Genomic DNA, 18,961 nt, shown 5'->3' with positions numbered 1-18,961 from the left:
TTCCACCAGACTTGACATCTCCCCCAATGCTCTTCCTCCTCCCTGCCACAGCCAACTCTCTGGAAGGATTTATCTATAATTCCTGTTTGCACTTCTGTATTTCCCATGAATTCTGCAAGAATACCCCCCCCCCAACATTTCTCACTGTACAATATTTCAAACATACAGAAGATAGGGTTTTTGTTTTCCTCTCACCTGTGAGTTCCTATGTCTCCTTTCCCAGCGTGCATTAAGGTTTAGTACTCTGTCATTTAGTGTTTACTAGAGAACACACCACCCTGAAAGTTGATGGCTTAAACACACCACCTGTGCCACTGCATTTTGTTGACAGTTGCCTGGGCTTAGCTGGCCGGTTCTCTTGCTGGTTTCAGTGGGGCTCACACACGGCTAAGGGCAGCTGTCAGTCAGCTAAGTGGCTCCTCTTCTGAACCTTGGGGGATTGCTGGCTGAAGCACTGGGGCCAACAAGGCCAGTCGCCTGGCAGTGGTGGCAGGACCTTCCAAAGGCGGTATGAACGCAAGCCCCGATGCATACGCCCATTCCATGCCTCTGCTTGCAAACGTTCCTTTGGCCTGAGCAAGTCACAATGGCTGGCCCAGATCTGAGAGTGTGGAAAAACAGACGCCATGCGTGATAGAAGGAAAGCAATTTGTGCTTGTGTTTGGTTGAAGCCCGGTCCCTGGTGTAAACGGCTTGTGATTGGCTGCTCATTGGAAAGATGGAAGTTCAAATCCACCCAGTGGTGCTGTAGCAGGAAGTCCTGGCAATCACCATCCACAGGAGTGTTGTTGTATGCTGTCGTGTGGATTCTAATTCACAGAGAGGAGCCTTGTAGTACGGAGCAGAATGGCCCCGTGGGACTTCTCAGGCTCAAATCTGGTCTCTTCTCCTTGCAGAGACACTGGTCGGGTCCAGCGACTGACCTTTAGGTTGGCGGTCACATACTTTAACCCTTGCGGCAACAGGGCTTCTTCCTGTAAGATGGCAGCCCTTGAAAACCGTATGGCGTGCCTTTGGACTCTAAAACACCGGGGGTCGTGGCCATGAGTCGGAACTGGCTCAATGACAACTAATTTGGATTTTGTATGTGTCCTAGTTACATCAAATGTGGGTTCTTTTGCAACGTCCTTTTACGCTTAACACGCTTTAGAAATGTGCTCTTGCTGTACTCCAGTGAACCTACATGAATCACTATGTGTACGTACCAGCGAAGGCACCTTGGTGGTGGTGTGGCCAGGCGCTGTACTACTACTGCTTGCATCAGAGCTTAAACTCCGAGCGGCCAGTTTTCAGAAGGCCATTGATGACCGTGAAAGCCCCGATCATTTGCAGTGTCCCCACCAGGATTAACGCCTGCACTGAATTCCTTTCGGTTGCGGACCAAGGATGTGAACAGTCTTGCCCTTAGGCAGAGTGCACTGCAAAGTGGATTCCTTCCCCCATCCCCCTTGACCAGACTAGAGGGGGCACGTCTCCCTAAGGGGCTTGCCTGGGTGTGTCCTTGGTGGTGAGTGCCACGCTGGGGTCATCCAGTCATGAGTCATGACTGCCTTGGACAGAAGATGTTGGGCCAATAATGGAAGCCCCTCTAAAGTAATGGCCCTGGCGTCAGGGGCCAGCCAGTGAGTGGGTTCTAAGCCATAGCTACCTGAGGCACAACAGGACGAAACGCTGCACGGCCCTGCGCCTTCTTGGCAAATGTTCCTACCCTGATCCCATGGCTACAGCCATTGGGTCAATCCATGTCACGGAGGGCCTTCCTCTTTTCTGTTGCCCCATGGATGCGTCCTGACCATAGTCCCGTCCCTGCTGCCACAGCCCCACCTGTAACTGTCATGTACTGATCTCCTTGCAGACATGCTTTGATGATGGTCCCCTTTGTAGCGGTTCGTATCTCAGCACATCTTTGGATGCCATTGTGACCTGTGCTAATGGTTTCCCCTCATCTGGACGATGAGACTTTGCCTTTATCCTGTTTAAGACTTAATGTTCTCTTTTACATTATATTTGAAATTTAGGGGTCTCCTTGGTGTCCCCAAATCCCTCAAAGCTACCAGCAGCTGCTGCTTAGGAGAAAGCTGAAGCTGTCTGCTCACGTGAAGGATCCGACCTCTGAAACCCCGGGTGGAGGCTCTGAGAGTCAGCACTGACGAGGTGGCAGTGATTTTGACATATATGACAGTTACCTGATGAACCTTCTCTTAACTTTTGCTTTTCTGCAATCATATACACGCCTAATAGACTATCTGTGTCACAGACTCACGTGTGCACGCACACGTTTTCTTTAGAACTTGGCTGTACCAATCTGTACTCCGCAGATAGTGTACAAGAGTTCTCACCCCTCCACACCCTTGCCACCAAAACACCGATGGGAATGCGATCCCATCCAGCCTTTAATTGGCATTCTCCTGGGTGAGACTCCAAGTCAGTGGTTGGGCTTAGGTTTTGAGTGAGACTAGAAGGGAACATCTTTTGGGGGGAGAAAAGTAACTTTATTTCACTGAGAGGTGGGTGGCTCAGAACTTCTGAAACGGCTTCCTGGTGCCCGCAGCCTTGCTGACCTTGAGCGCTTTAGACACACAGACTTGCCTACAGTGACGATGTCGCTGGGAACATCTTTCTGTCCCTTTGAATTTCCTCTCCAGTAAATTGCGTGTTCTCATCCATGGCCAATTTTCTATTCATGTTTTTAAATGTGCATGATTTCTTTATATATTCTAAAATGGCTATATATACCAGTAAATATCTTCTCCTTGGGTATGGTTTGCATTTTCACTGGATTTACAGATCCTTTGGCGAAGAGGTTTTTTGTTTGTTTTTCTTTTATGTTTTCAATGTGTCGAAAGTACCAGTTGCTTCTTTTTTGCTTCATGCCTTCTGCATAGTTCAGATTTATATGACCTTCTGAAAGGCTGAATTCCTTCAGGTACTCAGTGCACTGGAGGGGCGCTTTCCTCACGGCAGGGCAGTGAGCACCATCGCGCCCCCTTGTGTTGTGCAGCCCCCTTAACACGTGTGTCTCTGCTCTAGGAGATTCCTTCCCGTGCCCCTGGATCCTGCACGCGTGCCTTCAAGCATGAATTGCTACAGCTTTAAACCTGAGCACCCGGTGGACAATCGTCTCTGTTGTCCTCCTAGTGTTTTCGTGCGGAATGTAAGTGACCTGCTTTGCCATGCGCACTTACTTGGTAACCAGTTCAGCACATACTCAGGGGAATCTTGATCTAAACCGCATTGGATGGATAGAATCATTTGGGTGGAATGGACACCGTTACCAAATGAATCGTCTCCTCCACACAGAATGTGGGTACACTTATTTAGATCAGTGCAACACCTGATAAGCTTCTTGTTTTACTTGGGGGCAGTGGTGACTCAGTGATCTTGCCTTCCATGTGGGAGACTGGCACTTGCTCCCTGGCCAAGCCGTCACTGATGTGTCAGTGGGGGCTGTGTGTTTCTGTGATGTCCAACAGGTCTCACGCGAGCTTCCCGACTCCGACCGGCCCAGCGAGCTGCCTGTGAAAGTCAGCCAGGGAAGAGCCTATGGCTCATCAGGGTTTGATCCTGTTGCATGGGGTGCCCATCAGCTGGGGACAACGTGATGGCAGCTGGTGACCACGGGCTACGTTATTCAGATTGCATCACTGTGTTCCTAGTGCCCTTCTTCTGTTCCAAGATGCCGTCCAGGGCAGTACATGGCCTTTCATCCTCGCGTCTCCCGAGGCTCCGCTGGGCTCTGGCGAATTTGCAGACGGCCAGTCTTCGATAACTTGACAGTGCTGAGGCGTGCTGGCCGGGTGTTTTGTGAATGCCCTGCGATGCGCGTTCATCTGATGTTTCTCTCAGAGCTAGGCTGTAGTCAGAGGCTTTGGGAGGGGGGTCAAGGTTACATGCTATGACTCTCCACACCCGCCCACCCAAGGTGATGCTTGCCAGCATCCTCCACTGTACACTTGCACTCTCCCCTCCCTTTGGACACTGTAGGTGCCTTTTAGAAGCCTGGTCACTAAACGTAGGGCACGCTTACGGAGTGGAGAGTTACGTGCCCCTTGAGGGGTGGCCGTTAGATTTTATGTTGACTCAAATTCCAATGAAAGTGTAGGGGCGGAGCTCAACTTATCAGTCAAGCCCCAGCCTGGTGATGCCTACTGGGAGGTGTGGCTCTTTCACAAGAGACGCTGGAGACTCCTCCTCGATCCCTGTCCCTTTGCCAGCCTGCTTGCTGGGTCTTGGTGCCTGCCTCCAGGGGAGGCCCCATGTAGGCCCCTTGACCCTGAGAGCTGTCCAGGCCCAGCCCTGTTCCACCAGCCTTGGGTCCACACGACTCTGCACAGGTGGTCTGGGATCTCCTACATCCCCCATCACCTCGCTGCTCCCTCAGCTGCAGCTATGGGAGTCTCAGGGGGGCCCTGGCTAACACTGGACGCACGGGCTGGAGCTGGACTGGGCTGCATTGCCTTCTTGATATAAAACGGCTTCTTGATATAAAGCTCTGTATATGCATATATGCATCTAGACATATATCTATATCTCTGTCACTGGTTTTGTTTCTCTAGACAAGCCGGCCTAACACAAGGGGAAAATACCTCCATCCATATAATTTGGAATTCTTCTGCCCGAGAGACTTGTATTTATGTATTTATTTATTCAATCACTTATTTCTATCAGTGTAGCGTAGCTGGAATTCTTCCATAGCTGTGACCCTAAGTTGAACCCCCTCGAGCCTGTCTCAGAATCCTGTGATTGTGTCCAGGCACCAGCTCTCAAGGATATTCGCTAAGTCAAGGATGCAGTTTGTAGCTGGGTGTTATGAATCTTCCCCAGGCTTCTTTCCCCTCACTAAGAGCCAGCCCCTACATTCCCGGCCCGTCTCCTCCAGATTTAGAGTCTCAAGAAATGCAGATCTCTGTAGCACATATACAATCTTTGTGAAAACAAAACGTTGTCTTCCCGGCTTTTGTCTGTCCTGCCAAGATTTGTGTCTGTCTGAAAAAACCTGTTCCACTCAGCTTGTATAGATGCCGTGAGGACAAAGGAACAGAGCAAAGGTCCTGATCTCTCTCCTTTTCCAGCGTGTGAAACTCACATTTATGACCCTCTGAAGCCACCTGGTTCCTCCTGTGCTCTGGTGACGGGGCAGTGGGGCCCTCTTTGTGCCCAGCCACCACAAACCCACAGCAGGAGCCCAAGAGAAGCGTTTCAAATGACCCGGAAATGAAATCAAATTTAAATCCCACACCTCCGTAGCACGTGCCACCTATCAACAGCTCCCTAGTCACATGGCTCGCGGTTAGACAGTGCAGACATGCCCAGGGTCACAGAACATTCCGCGGGTCAGGGCCGGCCTGGGAGCTGTCTGCAGGGGCTCTGAGTGTTCCAGTAGAGCTCGGATTCTGTGCACTGGGCTCGAGGAAAACGATGGCTTCCAGTGGGAACCCTAAATTCATTTTGAGCCTCCACATAGATCCGGCGGATCAGGACTGTGAGCAGCGTGTTTGCTGCAGTTCTTGGGGTCCGCCTCAGAGAGGGGGTTGCCTGCTCTGCCCTTGAGAGATCAAAACTGGGGTCCTGGGGTCACGTGGTTAATGAAGAAGATTTGAGGCCTCAATCAAACCTGCAAATGTGTTATCTGAAAAAATGTCTGTCTCCCAACCGGGGTCCGCTTCTCCCTTCTGTAGGCCCACGGGTGACTGATGATGAGACAATCCCATCTTGTTCCAGGTGCTCCCTAAGGGGCCAGGCGGCTGAGAACCCTTCAGCCACCATCAAGGCCTCTGGCCGATCATGCCCTCTTCTAGAGACTGTGGAGGACCTGTGGAAGCCTTCGTGAAGGGCTATCACATTTATATTTGAAGGTGGGTTGTGGTTCTCCCCCCACTCCCACCATTAATATACATCACGTTAGCCAGGTACAGAAAGTACCAAGGCAAAGGCTGGACCATTGGAGAATGAGGGGGGAGGGGGAGACTGCAAGCAGTTTGTCAAGGCTTGGTCAAGGTCAAGGTCAAGGTCAGGGAAGGATTTCAGTCCTGACGGAAGCTTGGGATTTATGGTGAGGCGAGAAGGAATCCAAACAGGGAAGTTGCCTGGGTTGGATTTACTTTATAGGGTACATAACTCTGGGAGGGGTGGGGGTGGGGCGGAAGCCTATAGGCAGGAAAAACAATGAGGGATTGTGAAACAGGCCGGGTGGGAAGACTGAAGGAAGGGAAAGGGAGAGAGGACGGAGTTAAAGACAAAGCAAAAACTTGAGGGCTGATTGGCTGGCTGGCTGAGGGATGGGAGGTAACGGAGGTACTCTGTAGTATTTTGGGTGGGGGTACCATGAGAACACAGGGGAATGTATGAGATGCTGGGAGGGGCCCTGGTGGCACAGTGGGGTAAGCACTGGGCAGGGGGGTGCAGCTGGATGATTTCCTATCAACGGGACCCTTCTGGCTAGGGGCCAAATCAAACCTGTCAATCGAGTGCTGGTTGGGGTGTGGCCTTCTGTTTAGAGTAAGGGACTCTGGGCACTGTCTCTCTCTCTCTCTCTCTCTCTCTCTCTCTCTCTCTCTGCCCTTCCGCCTTCCTGCCCGCTGTGCTGGAACACTGCCTGCCTCGAGGGGTGGCCTCCCGACAGGTGCCAGTGCCTGCCATGTGTTCACCAACCTTGGATCCTGCACCCACTGGTCTGTGATCTTTCTGCTTCCCAGTTCACCATTCTGTGTCACTGGCATGCGGCTGCGTGAGTCTAAAGAGAGGCTTATGGATTAGCCTCAGACTTAAGGACTTGAGCAGGGCTGGGCGGGACGCCTCATGTTTTTCTTGGTAATTTTCTTGGTATATGATTCAGTAGCTCAATCCAGAACACTTGTACAATTTTCACCACAATTAGTTTAGGACATTGTCTTCACTTGTGTACTCATTGTTATTAGCTCCCCATTTCCCCACAAACCTCCCGCCACACCCCAAGGAACCATTAATAAAGTTACTGATTCTATAGATTTATCTGTTCTGAATTTTAGATCCAGAAAACATTTAAAAAACTATTAAGAATAATAAAGGAGATAAAGACCTCAATCAAAGAGAAAGCAGAAAATATTAAGAATTAGAACAAATTTAAATGGATCTTAAGGGAGATCAGATGACAGGGCCCTAACTTTTAATCTAACTGCAGCTGCAACAATCCAGTTTCTAATGCATTCTGCACGATAGCAAGGCAATTCACATCACTGGTCCAAGGGGCTTAATCCATGTCTATTTCTCCTTCACTAAAAAATTTTTTGGAAACAGTTTAAAAATGAGTCAGAAGGGAGATCAAATGATATTACGTTTTGACCTAACTGCATCCGCCATCATTGACTTGACAATGCTCTCTGTCTGAGAGCAAGGCTGTTCACACCCCTCCACTGTGATTGGAGGGCATTCACTGGACGCTTAATCCATGCAAATGGACTCTGGGCGTCCACTACCATCCACAGCCTTCTGAAAACCAGGGGTTCACAATTTGTGCTTCTACCATGTGGACTTAGTTGATCGGTGCCTCACTTAGATGGCTGCTTGGCTGAAGACAAGCTTTTAAGACTCCAGACGTTATTCTTTCTGATAGCCGGGCACCATCTAGTTTCTTCACCACAGTTTTCTGTAGCACCCATGTCTTCAGTGACCTGTCTCTTCATGAGGTCGAGCTGGGATGCCTTTTGGGTTTGTAATTACTTCTTGGTACAGAGCTCTTTCTCATACATGATGAGTGTCACTGGATTTGTTTTTCTACACAACTCAGCCTAACACAGCATGCTAACTGGAAGGTGAGGCAGTCTGCGTACATAAAGATTCTCAGCCGCAGAAACGCTAAGAGTTCTACTGTGTCCGATAGGGCTGCTCACGATTCTGACTCAAGGGTACTGCCGGGGGCCCGAGCAGAAGTGCTCCAAAGGGTTTTCAAGCCTGTAAGTCATCATGGGAGCGAGCCACCTCATCTTTTCTCTTGGGGTCCCTGCTGAGTTTGAATTGCTGCTCTTTTGGTTAGCGGGCCATTGCTTAACCCCTGCACAAGTGCGGGTTCTTTAAATTGGCCTGAGGTTTAGAAAGAAGTAACGCTGGTAATTTAGATTCAGGCTCATCAGATAATAGGCAATTGTGGAAACCACAGCTTGGGCTAGAGAACGCAAGCCTTGGCCAGAACCTTCCGGAAGAGCAGACTCAGGGATGATAGGAGGAGGGTCTGTGAGGAACACAAATAACCCACTAGGTGTACCGTGTATGAAGTCATCCAAGCTTTCTCGAACCATTTTGTTGTTGGGGCCCATACAATCTCCTGAAAGTAGCAAGTCCCAAACATTTGTTTGCCGTATAAGGCTTGCTCACTGGTTGGTTTGGCTCTACACCCTCCACCCTCCACCCTTCACCCCCCACCCCCACACACCCTGAGGCTTAAGCAGACACAGTTCTGGGTATGACCTGTGGCTTCGAGCTGACAGACCCACTGGGCTGAGCTAGAGAAGTGGGGAGGGGCTTCTTGTCTAGAGCAAGAGAGGGTGGAGTGGCAAGCCCCACTTATGAGCATTCATCTAACTTGATGGATCCTGAGGGACAGCCACTTGATTTTGCCTCTGCAACTCCCAAACTCCCTGGCTCATAGGGAAAACAGGAGAAGACGTCCCAGACTAATCTAGGGGGCTCTGGACTCAAGAGTCTTGAGTGATCTCAAAGCAGGAGTTTGAACTGTTTCATAACTGTCTGACCTCGTGCTGAAAATGGGCCTTTCCATCCCAGACGGGCTGAATCAGAATCTACATTTTAACAAGATCCCAGCGGGTGATTCTTATAGAAAACTGGTGATCTTGTTAGGATGTGGGCAGGAGCTTCACACATCGTAAAGTTCTTGGGGGATGGGGTGGAGGGATCCATTATATTTTAACTCCATTTCCCCACAAACTTCTGGAAGCCATCGGGTAGGTTCTGGCTCAGTCTATCTGGGGGTGGAAAGGGCGTCTCAGCAGGGGGTCAGACTGACTGAAAACTCTGCCTCAACAGTGATGGAGAAATAGCAGCTTCTTCTGACCAAGTTCCTCCTGGAAGGAGGCAAACCACAGGAGGAGAGCTGTCAGCCTGGATTCAAATCACACTGTGAACAGCTTCTCTGATGCCAATTAATAGCTGGAAAAGACTGCCCCTTGGCTATAGTATTACTTGTTTCTCAATCCCTTTTCTGTTTTTAATTTCAATTACATTTCCCACTCACCCCTCCCGCTCAAGAATCATAAACCTGTCAGGCAACCCAGGAACGAACTTACAGTAATCATTTCTCTTTTGTCACATGTACCCCCAACCCCCCACCAAAGCAGAATTTATGATTTGCTGGCACTTACCGATTTCATCCACATTTTTAAGAAATTTCTGCAAGTCTTTCTCTTGATCCTCAGCCATTGTTGACCAGAACCCCTGAGGGAGGCATAAAGAATGAAGGGAAAAAAATCATAAAACACTGCACATAATTTGTCAGGCTTATGAGCTTTCTAAAATGAAGAGCCAAGCAAACATTTTAAAGAAGGATTTGTGTTTATAAATGCCACACGTAACAGCAGGGTGATCTATTTCCCCTCCGCTGCTGTTTATGTGGCCAAGGGCCGCTCATTCACGGGGATGCTTCATGAGCTGCCAGCCCTGCCCTCACTTGGGAAACCAGCCTGCAGAACAGTCCACCCAAGCCAGCATGGCCCTCTGGGACTCAGAGGCGTAGCACTGCGCAAAGGAGTCTGGGAGAGCAGCGGCAGTCCACAGGGAATGGAGGAGCGCGCCAACACCCAGCTTTGATCGGGACAGGCCTCCTCCTGCTGGCCCAGCAGTCAGAAGCTAGGATGTGACTGTGACCACTGCATCGGGGACAGCATGTCGGCCCTTGTTTGAAGTGCAAGCCTCTGCCTCGTTTCTGTGGGGAGTGAAGAGAAGCAACCAAGTGGCTGCGGGGTGAGATCTTGATGTCAGCACACCCCAGTCTCTTCTCTCCAGGTGCCCTTAGACCCATGGTGTCACCAGTGCATTTCAACAAGACCGGACGGTGCACCGCCCTCCCCAGAGTGCATCGCCACCAACACTTCACCGAGGCCTTTCCAGCTCACAGGCTTCAAGGCTCTTAAGTTTTCTCCCATGCAGCGCTTGATGGGTTTGAACTGCCAACCTTATGGTTTCTACTCCTACTACTCACTGCCACTGAGTCCATTCTGATGCTTGGATAGACTTTACAGGCAGATTGGAACTACCCCATTGGGTTTCCGAGGTTGTATATATACGGAAACAGGAAGCTTCATCTTTCCCCCACAGAGCAGTTGGTGGGTTTGAACTGCTGACTTTGTGGTTTGCAGCCCAACATGTAAGCACAAGGCCCCCAGGGCTGCTACAACTCCACTGCTCTCTGGTTGATTCCAAATGACTGGGTTTTCTCCTGCTTTGGAAATCTTTATGGTAGCAGACAGCCTCACCTCTCTCTCTTGCAGTGACTAGTAAGTTTGAATCGTTGAATTGTCGGCAGCAGTCCAATGATTGTTGGATAGCACCACCTGCGCTTCTAAAAGTCCACACAGACCATAAAAACCAACAGGAATGTGCTAAAGGTAGATTCCTTGGGTTGACCCTGGGGTATTATCAGGTAGCAGGTCCAGCTGGTTCCCAAGAAGGCATCCTTTTAACACTTTCCAAGTGCTTCACATTCACAGCAAGGTTCGGAACACGCTAAGCTAGTCTGACTGTGTGCCATGGATTCCAACTCAGAGCGGCCCCACAGGCCAGCAGGGGTGGAGCTGGCCCCAAAGTTTCCTGGGCACAATAACTTTTAGAGGGGCGGATTGCCAGGGCTTTGTGTGCAGCTGAGTTCGAACCTTCTACCTTTTAGTTAGCTGTCCAGTGCTTTACAACCGAACCACCCAGGGCTGCTCTGTGATAGTGTAACACACCTAAATCGGGGACTGGCTATGTGTCTGTCTTTCATGCCCGTCAGAAACACGCTGTGCGTGATGAACCTTTCTGAGTCTCGGTGTTCCCGTTTCCTCCATTACCCCGGCTGATGCTAGAGTTCTCATCTGTGTTACAGAAAGGGCATGGCCTAGCAGGAGGGAGGGCTGTGCTGGGGATCAATGGGGAGCGTCGGGCACCGGGCGAGTGGTGAAGGTGCGGCGGCCTTATCGCTAGGGCAGGCGGAGCCTTGCAAGCCTCACTTGTGAGCCACAGGGTTCTTTCTGTCCAACCTAACCATTTGAAAGGCCCACGGAACGGAGGCCCAGTGAAGGGACAATGAACTTGCTCAGGGGCCAGACAGAAGGCTCAAAGCTTCCCGGACTAGGGTCAGCGCCTCAACTCCCAGGGCAGGGCTCCAGGTTCACGGTGCCTGCGCACGGCGGCGGATGACAGGGCAGGGTGATGCACAGGGCGCCCCGAGAAGCCGAGATTCCCACCGTAGCACCCCCTCCCGCCGCCGACAAGACCACAAGCCCCAGGCAGCCACGCGCAGGTCCCAGAGGCAACTTCCTGCCCCGAGTAGAGGGGCGGGGCAGGCCACACCGTTGCCTAGGCAACCGCTCCAACGCGTCCACCGGTCCCCAGGGGGTTCCAGCCGGTAGTGGATGCTTTCCCATCGGCTGAGGACCAAGCCAGCGTCCTCTGCTCAGATCTCTGCCGGCCAGTTCGGGAGTCGGTCCCAGGGAAGGAAGCCCCCGGGACCACCCCATGCACTAACCTGCTGCCCCGGAGGCTGGACAGGAAATGGCGACAGCGAACAGGCAGCAACAGACGCTGGCCGGGGCAGGAAGGGCCGGGACTGGACGGGACCCGGAGGCGGGGCCTGCAGAGCGGGGCGGGGCCTGGGGGCGGGGCCTAACCGGAGAGGCGGGGCGGGGATTTGCGCCGGGAAGGACCCCCTTGGAGCTGTTCCTGAGCGCACCTGCAAGGCTCAGTGGGAAAAGTGGAGTGACCATTGGGGACCCCGGCGGGGAGACGGAGGCGAAGGAAGATCTGAGGGACCTTCCCTGATCTCCAGAGCCTCTCCAAGCTCTCGTTCCTGTTGACTCCAGCAGGGTAGTAGTGCTGGCTTTTAGTCACAACGCTGAAATTCTGCAGCGTACTAGGCGTGAGTCCTTGCGTGACTCGTGTAAGTGAGCTTCCGGGGATGATGTAACTTCTTTGACCCTCCGTTTTAGCACCTATAAAATGGGGAAACTCCACGTTCTCATTTTGGGGTCCTAAAGGTGGTCAGGAATGACTGGAAGGTTTTTGCTTTGTTTTCAAATAGTCCCCGTGCATCAGAAATTGCCCCAAGGCTGTGGGTTTGTTTGGGGGGAGGGGGATACTCATTAGGCCTATGGTTATGGTACAAGTGTAAAAGGCAAAAATGAAATTTGGACTGCTGTCAAATCAAGCCTGATCCAGAGTGACCCCCTAGGGCAGGGTGGACCTGGTCCCTGGGGTACATCTCTGCAGGAACAGTCAGCCTGCTCTTTCTCCAGGGAGGGCTTACGCCACCAACCTAGTTAACAGCCCAACTTCTGACCTGTCAACTACCAGGGCACTCACTCTGCTTGAGGCCCCGTGGCTGTTTCCCGGAGGCTAACCATCACCAGCAGGAGTAGGTAGTGGCTATGAATGCAGGAAACCATAGTAGGAGGCTTTAAGTGGAATAAGATGCTGGGCACATTCATTCACACTGAATTCATGCATGCCGCCTAATATCGAGTCCAGTAGCCGTGAGGTGGAGAGCTCCTTTGGAGGGAGAACTGAGAGGCAGGAAGTATACACTGTGGGGCAGTGGGGTTCTGGTTTGAGACATTGCCTTAGTTGGGGTTACATAACGAGCTGTTGACTAACCGAGTTCATCTCTCGCTGTACTTGGGAGAAGGCGCAAGTCTAAATTATTCTAGTTAGAAAAGCTATTAGGATGCTATGGTCTGCCCGCCTCAGGCATCCGAGAGCAGTCCATCCCAGAGAACAAGCGGTGCTATGAGCACAAAATACTGTTTTGGGTAAAGGTCGCAGTCGAAGACCAAGCATTTGAAAATGACCGCAGGCCCGCCAAGCCCCTGGCTGTCCGGGAAGATCCCAGCCTTCCTCCTTCCAGGCAGTAGGCAGGCTTGCATGCCCCCTGACTTGGGCAGCGTGGGCAGCAGCTTAAAGACTAAACTTGTAACACTCAGTGTTGACTCATCCTCTTCCCCTTGCCCCAGCAGCCGACAGCAGGGGTCAGCCAGCCTGAGTGCACAGGGAGGAGGCCATGGCCCTGCAGCAGGCATGGAGCAGGAGTGGGCCACAGACCTAGAGATCCTGGGCTTGCTTGTTGCCCCACCATCACATAGCCTCTCGGGTTGAAGACAGCCTTTCAGACTATTGTGATGGCAGCCAAAATCTAGGGGCCTAGTGCAAGCACATAGATTGATTTTGACAATGTAAGGATGCCTGGTGGCAGAATGGTTAAGCATAGGCTGCTACTGAGAAGGTTGGTGGTTCAAACTCACCTAGTGTCTCCATGGGACAAAGAACTGACCATCTGTTCTCATGGAAGACGGCAGCTGAGGCAACTCTGCCACCTGCCACAGTTGCTGTGGGTTGGAAGCAATGGGACAGGAGCTAACTATCAAGAGGACATCGTCATCATTTATGTACTAAGTGCCAGTGTCTGTGCTCTGCTTTGTCACAGGTGAGCATCATTTGAATGCATGGGGGGAACAAGCTTTCAAAGCATCCTTGCTGTTTCCATCTGTCCTTCCTGGGCTCTACTTTTCCAAATCATACTTTCCCTGTGGCTTCTGCCTCCCAACCTACATCGGTGGCATGGCCTTACGTGCAATGTTTTTCTTTATGTCCTCATTAAAAACCCGAGAATGCCTGGTCACCTTCCAACGTGGAGTAAGTCCAAGACTTGGAGAGTATAAGTCGTCTCCTCTCTCTTTCATTCAGCTCGCTCTTTGGGGTCCACAATCCCCACTCTGTGCCTTTGCCCATCAATCTTCTATAAGCTCAGGAGAGACAAAGCCACAGAGAGCAGCGCAGGGGCTCCAAGGACAGCTTCCTGGGAGTAAAGACATGCTCCCTGGGCCTGCCGTCAGCCAGGGCAGAACAGGCTGAGCCTGGAGTCAGGAGCCAAACGACCAGGATGCTCTGTTGGGCAAAACGCCTCCCCACGGATGCCAGTTGGAAAGGATTCTGATGGCTTGGACTTCAACATGTATCCGACTAGGAAGGTGAATTCTCCCTAGGAAGAGAATGCAAGGGTTCCCCTCCAGACATACATGCTTTCACTAAAATCAAAACCAGGCACAATTCCCCCAAGACGACCGCAGCAACAAAAGCTAAGATTCTTGCCTCTCCAGCCCACCCCTTGACCATTAACAATGTCAGGATCAAGTGACAGATTCAGTTAGTGTGTCCACAGTTGGCAAGAGTCGCCCTTGGGGTCCCTGTGCCTTTTCAAAGACCCTGCTGTTATCGTCAACAAGAACAAGAGCGGTAGTAACCAGCCCTCACTAGTGACGGTGGGAAATTCCCCAAAGACATCTGAACTTGAGAAATGGGAGTGGAAGAATCTAGCCTCTTTCCCAAGTCCACCTGAGTTTGGAAGCTCCCCTGAACCGTGCTCAGCGTCACATGTGAGCCTCCACTCACAGGTGTGTGGTAGCTGCCCATCGACTGCACCGGCTGGGACTTGAGCCTAAGTCTCTGACATGGAAGAGGAGAATCCTATCCTGGAGCCACCTGACCTCACTGGCACATACCATCCAACTCCAATCTCTTACCAGCCCGATAAGCTCTTGTGTTATTCTGGGTAGACTAGAGAAACAAATGCATAAACATGCATATGTATATAAGGGAGAGGTTTATATATGAGAGGAATTGGACATTGAGAAAACATCCCAACCCAGTCCAGTCCAAGGCCATAAGTCTGATATTAGGCCAAGTGTCAATACCAATCTATAAAGTCCTCTTCAGACTTATGAAACACATGCAATGAAGCCACATGCAGGATGATAACAAGCCAGTGGGTAGAAAGTCTTTGGGTCCAGTGACGTTGTAAGCATCTCAGCTCTGGCAGGGCTCTCTCTGTGGCTTCTCCGGCTTCCGAGGTCTGGTTGCATCCATGTGACTTGTCTTCTGCAATGCCTTCTAGGGAGTTGCCGGGAGAGAGAGATGTCTCCTGCCTCCAAGGAGGAAGTACCGGATTTCCCAGAATTCTCAGGAGAAGGTCATGCCCACACAGAGGTCTCCTTGGCTATCTCCAGATTGACAGCCTAGACTCCACCCCTACACTCTCAATCCTCAAATTGACACCAGATTAGGTGACTACCACAGCTCTCATCAGCCCCAGCCCCATGACACCTGAGAGGGCAAGTGACTTGCCGGTGGCTGAGCCCAGATGTGAACCCCAGTTGGTGTGAGGGTCCCCCCCAGCCATGCTACCCTACCCCACCTCGCTGCTCTGAGGCTTGTACCTGTTTCACCCAATCCAGGAGGGCTCTGCTTTAAACCCTGGAGCCTTGGGCCCCAGCTCAGCCCTTGATATATAAGCCCGGTGGGTGCAGGCTGCTCTGTCTCCCTCATGGTCTGGCCTGACCCTCCAAAGATGACAAGCCATCCCTCCTACAGCCAGGAAGGCAGGGCAGTGTCAATCGTGTCCTCTTCAGAGTCTTCCTGTGACCCTGGGACCAATCTGTAAATCTTTACGGGAGCAAACAGACTCACCCGTCTCCTGATGAGGGGACGATGAGTTCGAACCGCTGACGTCGCCATTAGCAAGCCGCCCTGGAACCTACCACACCATCTGGGAGTGTGAAAGAAAGGGAAGGGACCTCTTAGTGCCCGGGAAGCTGTGCGCCGACCAACTCTGCTGAGTGTGGAGTCGCACTGCCACCGTGTGGGCAGACTGGCTCAGACAGTGGCTGAGAAAGTTGTGTTGGCTTAGAGCCTCCTGATTCATTTGTAAGGACTGCTTGGACATTCTTTTTAAGCAAGCTCCTTTTTAAAGCAGGCGCCATTGGAAAGCTGGTCACTTCTGCTGGGTCTGCATGCCACAGCTGTTTGTAGACTCCTGTCACATTGCCTGCCTGTCCCAGGAGCCAGCACTGGACGCTGACCTTGGATTCATTCACCTCTGCATCCTCTAGCCTGTGGTCTTCTAGCTTTGTCTTCCTGATTGCTCAGCCCGCTTATCCACCCGAGTCAGGAGAAGCCTCCGATTTACCGTCTGGCCCACGGACTTGCACCAGACTGGACCTACCCACCTCTAGAGCTGTGTGAGCCATTTCTCGATGCAAACCTCTTTCTCTGTACAGACATGCAAACGTCATTGTTGTTGCTTCTCTGGAGAACCCAGCCTAACACAGAGACCAGTGAATGTTGTAACATCTATTCACCATTGATTTGGGGCCACTGGCCATTCATCTAGGGCTGGTCACTTCCACTCAGAAATGATAAAAGACAGGCCAGCTTTGAGCAGTGGTTTTCTTTGCCTCTAAGGTGCTGGGGACAAGAAAATAAAGAATTACAGGCCCCCAGAGTTAGTCACAATGAGCCAGAATCGACTCGCTGGCAGCGAGCCTGGAGATAGGGAGTTGAAGATGTGTATTTGTAAACACGTATTTTCTTCGGGCGGTACTAGAAGCTTCGTGGCATTCTGACAAGCAGACAACTTAATAGTATCCTCGAAGTCCAAACTCAGAAAATAGAGAAAACTAAAATCACTCTCTTGCTTCCTGCCCTGAGACACCCACCGCGAGCAACACCAAGAATGCCTTATATTTCTGCCTTTGTTCCTGGGTCCGTCTGCCGTGCCGTCGCCAGGCATGATCTTAGCGGTTACTCTGGCGACAGCAGTGGTCACAGCCAGAGCACACTGAGTCCTCACGGTGGCCTAGGGCCTTGACCTGTGCTTTCAAGGCCATCTCCTGAGGCCACAGTGCAGTCTAAGAGATGGGGGTCATCGTCCCCCTTTAAATACAACAGCCACATCCAGAAGGGACCTACCTCGCCTCTCATAAGTCTGTGTCACATCGCAGATTTCGTGACTGTCATGTCACATCTGCATTTCCATTGCGTTTTGTTCACATCCTGCACCTCATCTGGGGACTTGCCACTAGGCAGACTCTTGGGTTGCTTCTGAGATTTTTTTGCTCGTGTAAACGATGCTGCTGGAAGCACCTCTCCCAGTAGCTTTTCGTGTACCTGTGAGTATTCTCAAAGCCCTGGGGTGCAGCGGTGGTTCCCGAAAGTCAGGGGCTCTAACCCACCAGGGGAGGACAGGTGTGGCGATCGCCTTCTGTACAGACGTTTGGTCGTGGAAACCCCACAGGGCAATTCGACTCAGTTCTTCGGGGTCACTATGAATCAGAGGCCACTGGAGGGCAATCGGTTTAGTTGGTTTTCGTTTTTTCTTAGTCATATTATTTTCTTAGAAAAGGGCTATTCAGTCAAGAATGTGAAGCTTTTACGGCCAGCTTTCTAAGATCACTTCTCGGTGGGTTCATAGAGAGGAACGGTGCAACCATGAATCTGCGAGAGCACCAGCGTCACCGCCGCCTGCCAGCTCTGAGGGTTAGGCTTGTTTGTTGTTTTCTCATCTAAAAGGTGCTCAGCGGTCTGGCCAGGCTTTGTTCTGCTCCTCTTTCAGCATTCGTTTGAAATCTCTTGTGCAGTTCGTCCCCTCCACCATCCCATAGGGCAGCACCGCAAGCACTACTGACTTCTTACTTCTGTCTCCAAATCCACCTCCGGGCACAGTGCTGCGACAGCGCTGCCTTCCCGGGCTCTTCTCCACCAGGAGCTCCTCGCCTCAGGCCCAGGGAGCCTCCCAGGCTCCATGGGTAGAACTCGGGAGTCTGTGAACTTGTGGTGGGAGAATGGTGTCTTTACGTTAACAAACCCAAGGAGCTCTGGTGGCACGGCGCTTTCATGCTGGGCTGTATAACAGGGAAGAGATGGTCTTGTGCTCAGACTTGTTTATCATTGTATTGCAACCTCCTAATTCCCCCCTTGGAACCCCTTTGTTGATATATTTTTAATTTTAATAAATCATTTTATTGGGGGGCTCTTACAGCTATCACAACCTACACATCCATTGGATCAAGCACATTTGTACATATGTTGCTGACATCATTAAAAAATTTTTTTATTGGGGGCTCATACAGCTCTTATCACAATCCCATTCATCTATCCATGTGTTGAGCTCATTTGTACCTTTGTTGCCATCATCATTCTCAAAACATTTTCTTTCTATGTGAGCCCTTGGTATCAGTTCCTCTTTTTTCCCCTCCTTCCCCCACCCTCCCACCCTCGTGAGCCCTAGATAAATTATAAATTATTATTTTCATATCTTACACCATCCGCTGCCTCCCTTCACGCATGTTTCTGTTGTTCGTCATCCTGGCATTATAGATCGATCACTGTGATCGGTTCCCTCTTTCTCCCCCCACCTTCCCCCTATCATGATAACACTCCTCCCATTACTGTTCCTGAGGGTTTTATCAGCCCTGGATTTCGTGTGTAAAGAGCTCTTATCTGTATCAGTCTACATGCTCTGGACTAGCCAGATTTATAAGATAAAACTAGGTGATGATTATGCGGTTGGGGAGGGGGGAAGCATTAAAGAGCTAGAGAAATGTTGTGTGTTTCATCGGTGCTATACTGCACCCTGACTGGCTCGTCCCTTCCTTGTGACCGACCCTTCTGTGAGGGGATGTCCAATTGTCTACAGATGGGCTTTGGGTCTCCACTCTAGCCCTCCTAGTTCACATCGATGTGATTGTTTGTTGTGGGTCTTCTGATGCCGGATACCTGATCCTGTCGACACCTCGTGATTACACAGGCTGGTGTGCAACATCAGTGTACTTCATTTGTTATTCTGAGAATAGGTCCAAAGGATTCACTAGACTTCCAGTAGACAAAACCCTAAGCCAAACCCTCTGACAACTAGTCAATCCTGACTCCTAGAACGCCCAGTAGGTTG

General features: G+C 51.1%; 1 protein-coding gene across 1 annotated transcript in view; it reads right to left on the bottom strand.

Moving 5' to 3' along the window:
* Positions 1 to 11,809, bottom strand: part of TTC12 (tetratricopeptide repeat domain 12) — a 58,149-nt gene extending 46,340 nt beyond the window's left edge. Inside the window, exons 1-2 of the mRNA XM_075546615.1 lie at positions 11,714 to 11,809; positions 9,354 to 9,426 (exon numbers count right to left, since the gene is read on the bottom strand). Of these exons, the coding sequence (XP_075402730.1) occupies positions 9,354 to 9,411 (58 nt within the window). The 5' untranslated portion in view covers positions 9,412 to 9,426; positions 11,714 to 11,809. The remainder of the gene's footprint in view (positions 1 to 9,353; positions 9,427 to 11,713) is intronic.
* Positions 11,810 to 18,961: the final 7,152 nt, after the last annotated feature.

The sequence above is a fragment of the Tenrec ecaudatus genome, chromosome 4 (assembly GCF_050624435.1).
Source record: "Tenrec ecaudatus isolate mTenEca1 chromosome 4, mTenEca1.hap1, whole genome shotgun sequence".
Classification (NCBI taxonomy): domain Eukaryota; kingdom Metazoa; phylum Chordata; class Mammalia; order Afrosoricida; family Tenrecidae; genus Tenrec; species Tenrec ecaudatus.
This window is presented reverse-complemented; position numbering and strand designations above follow the sequence as displayed.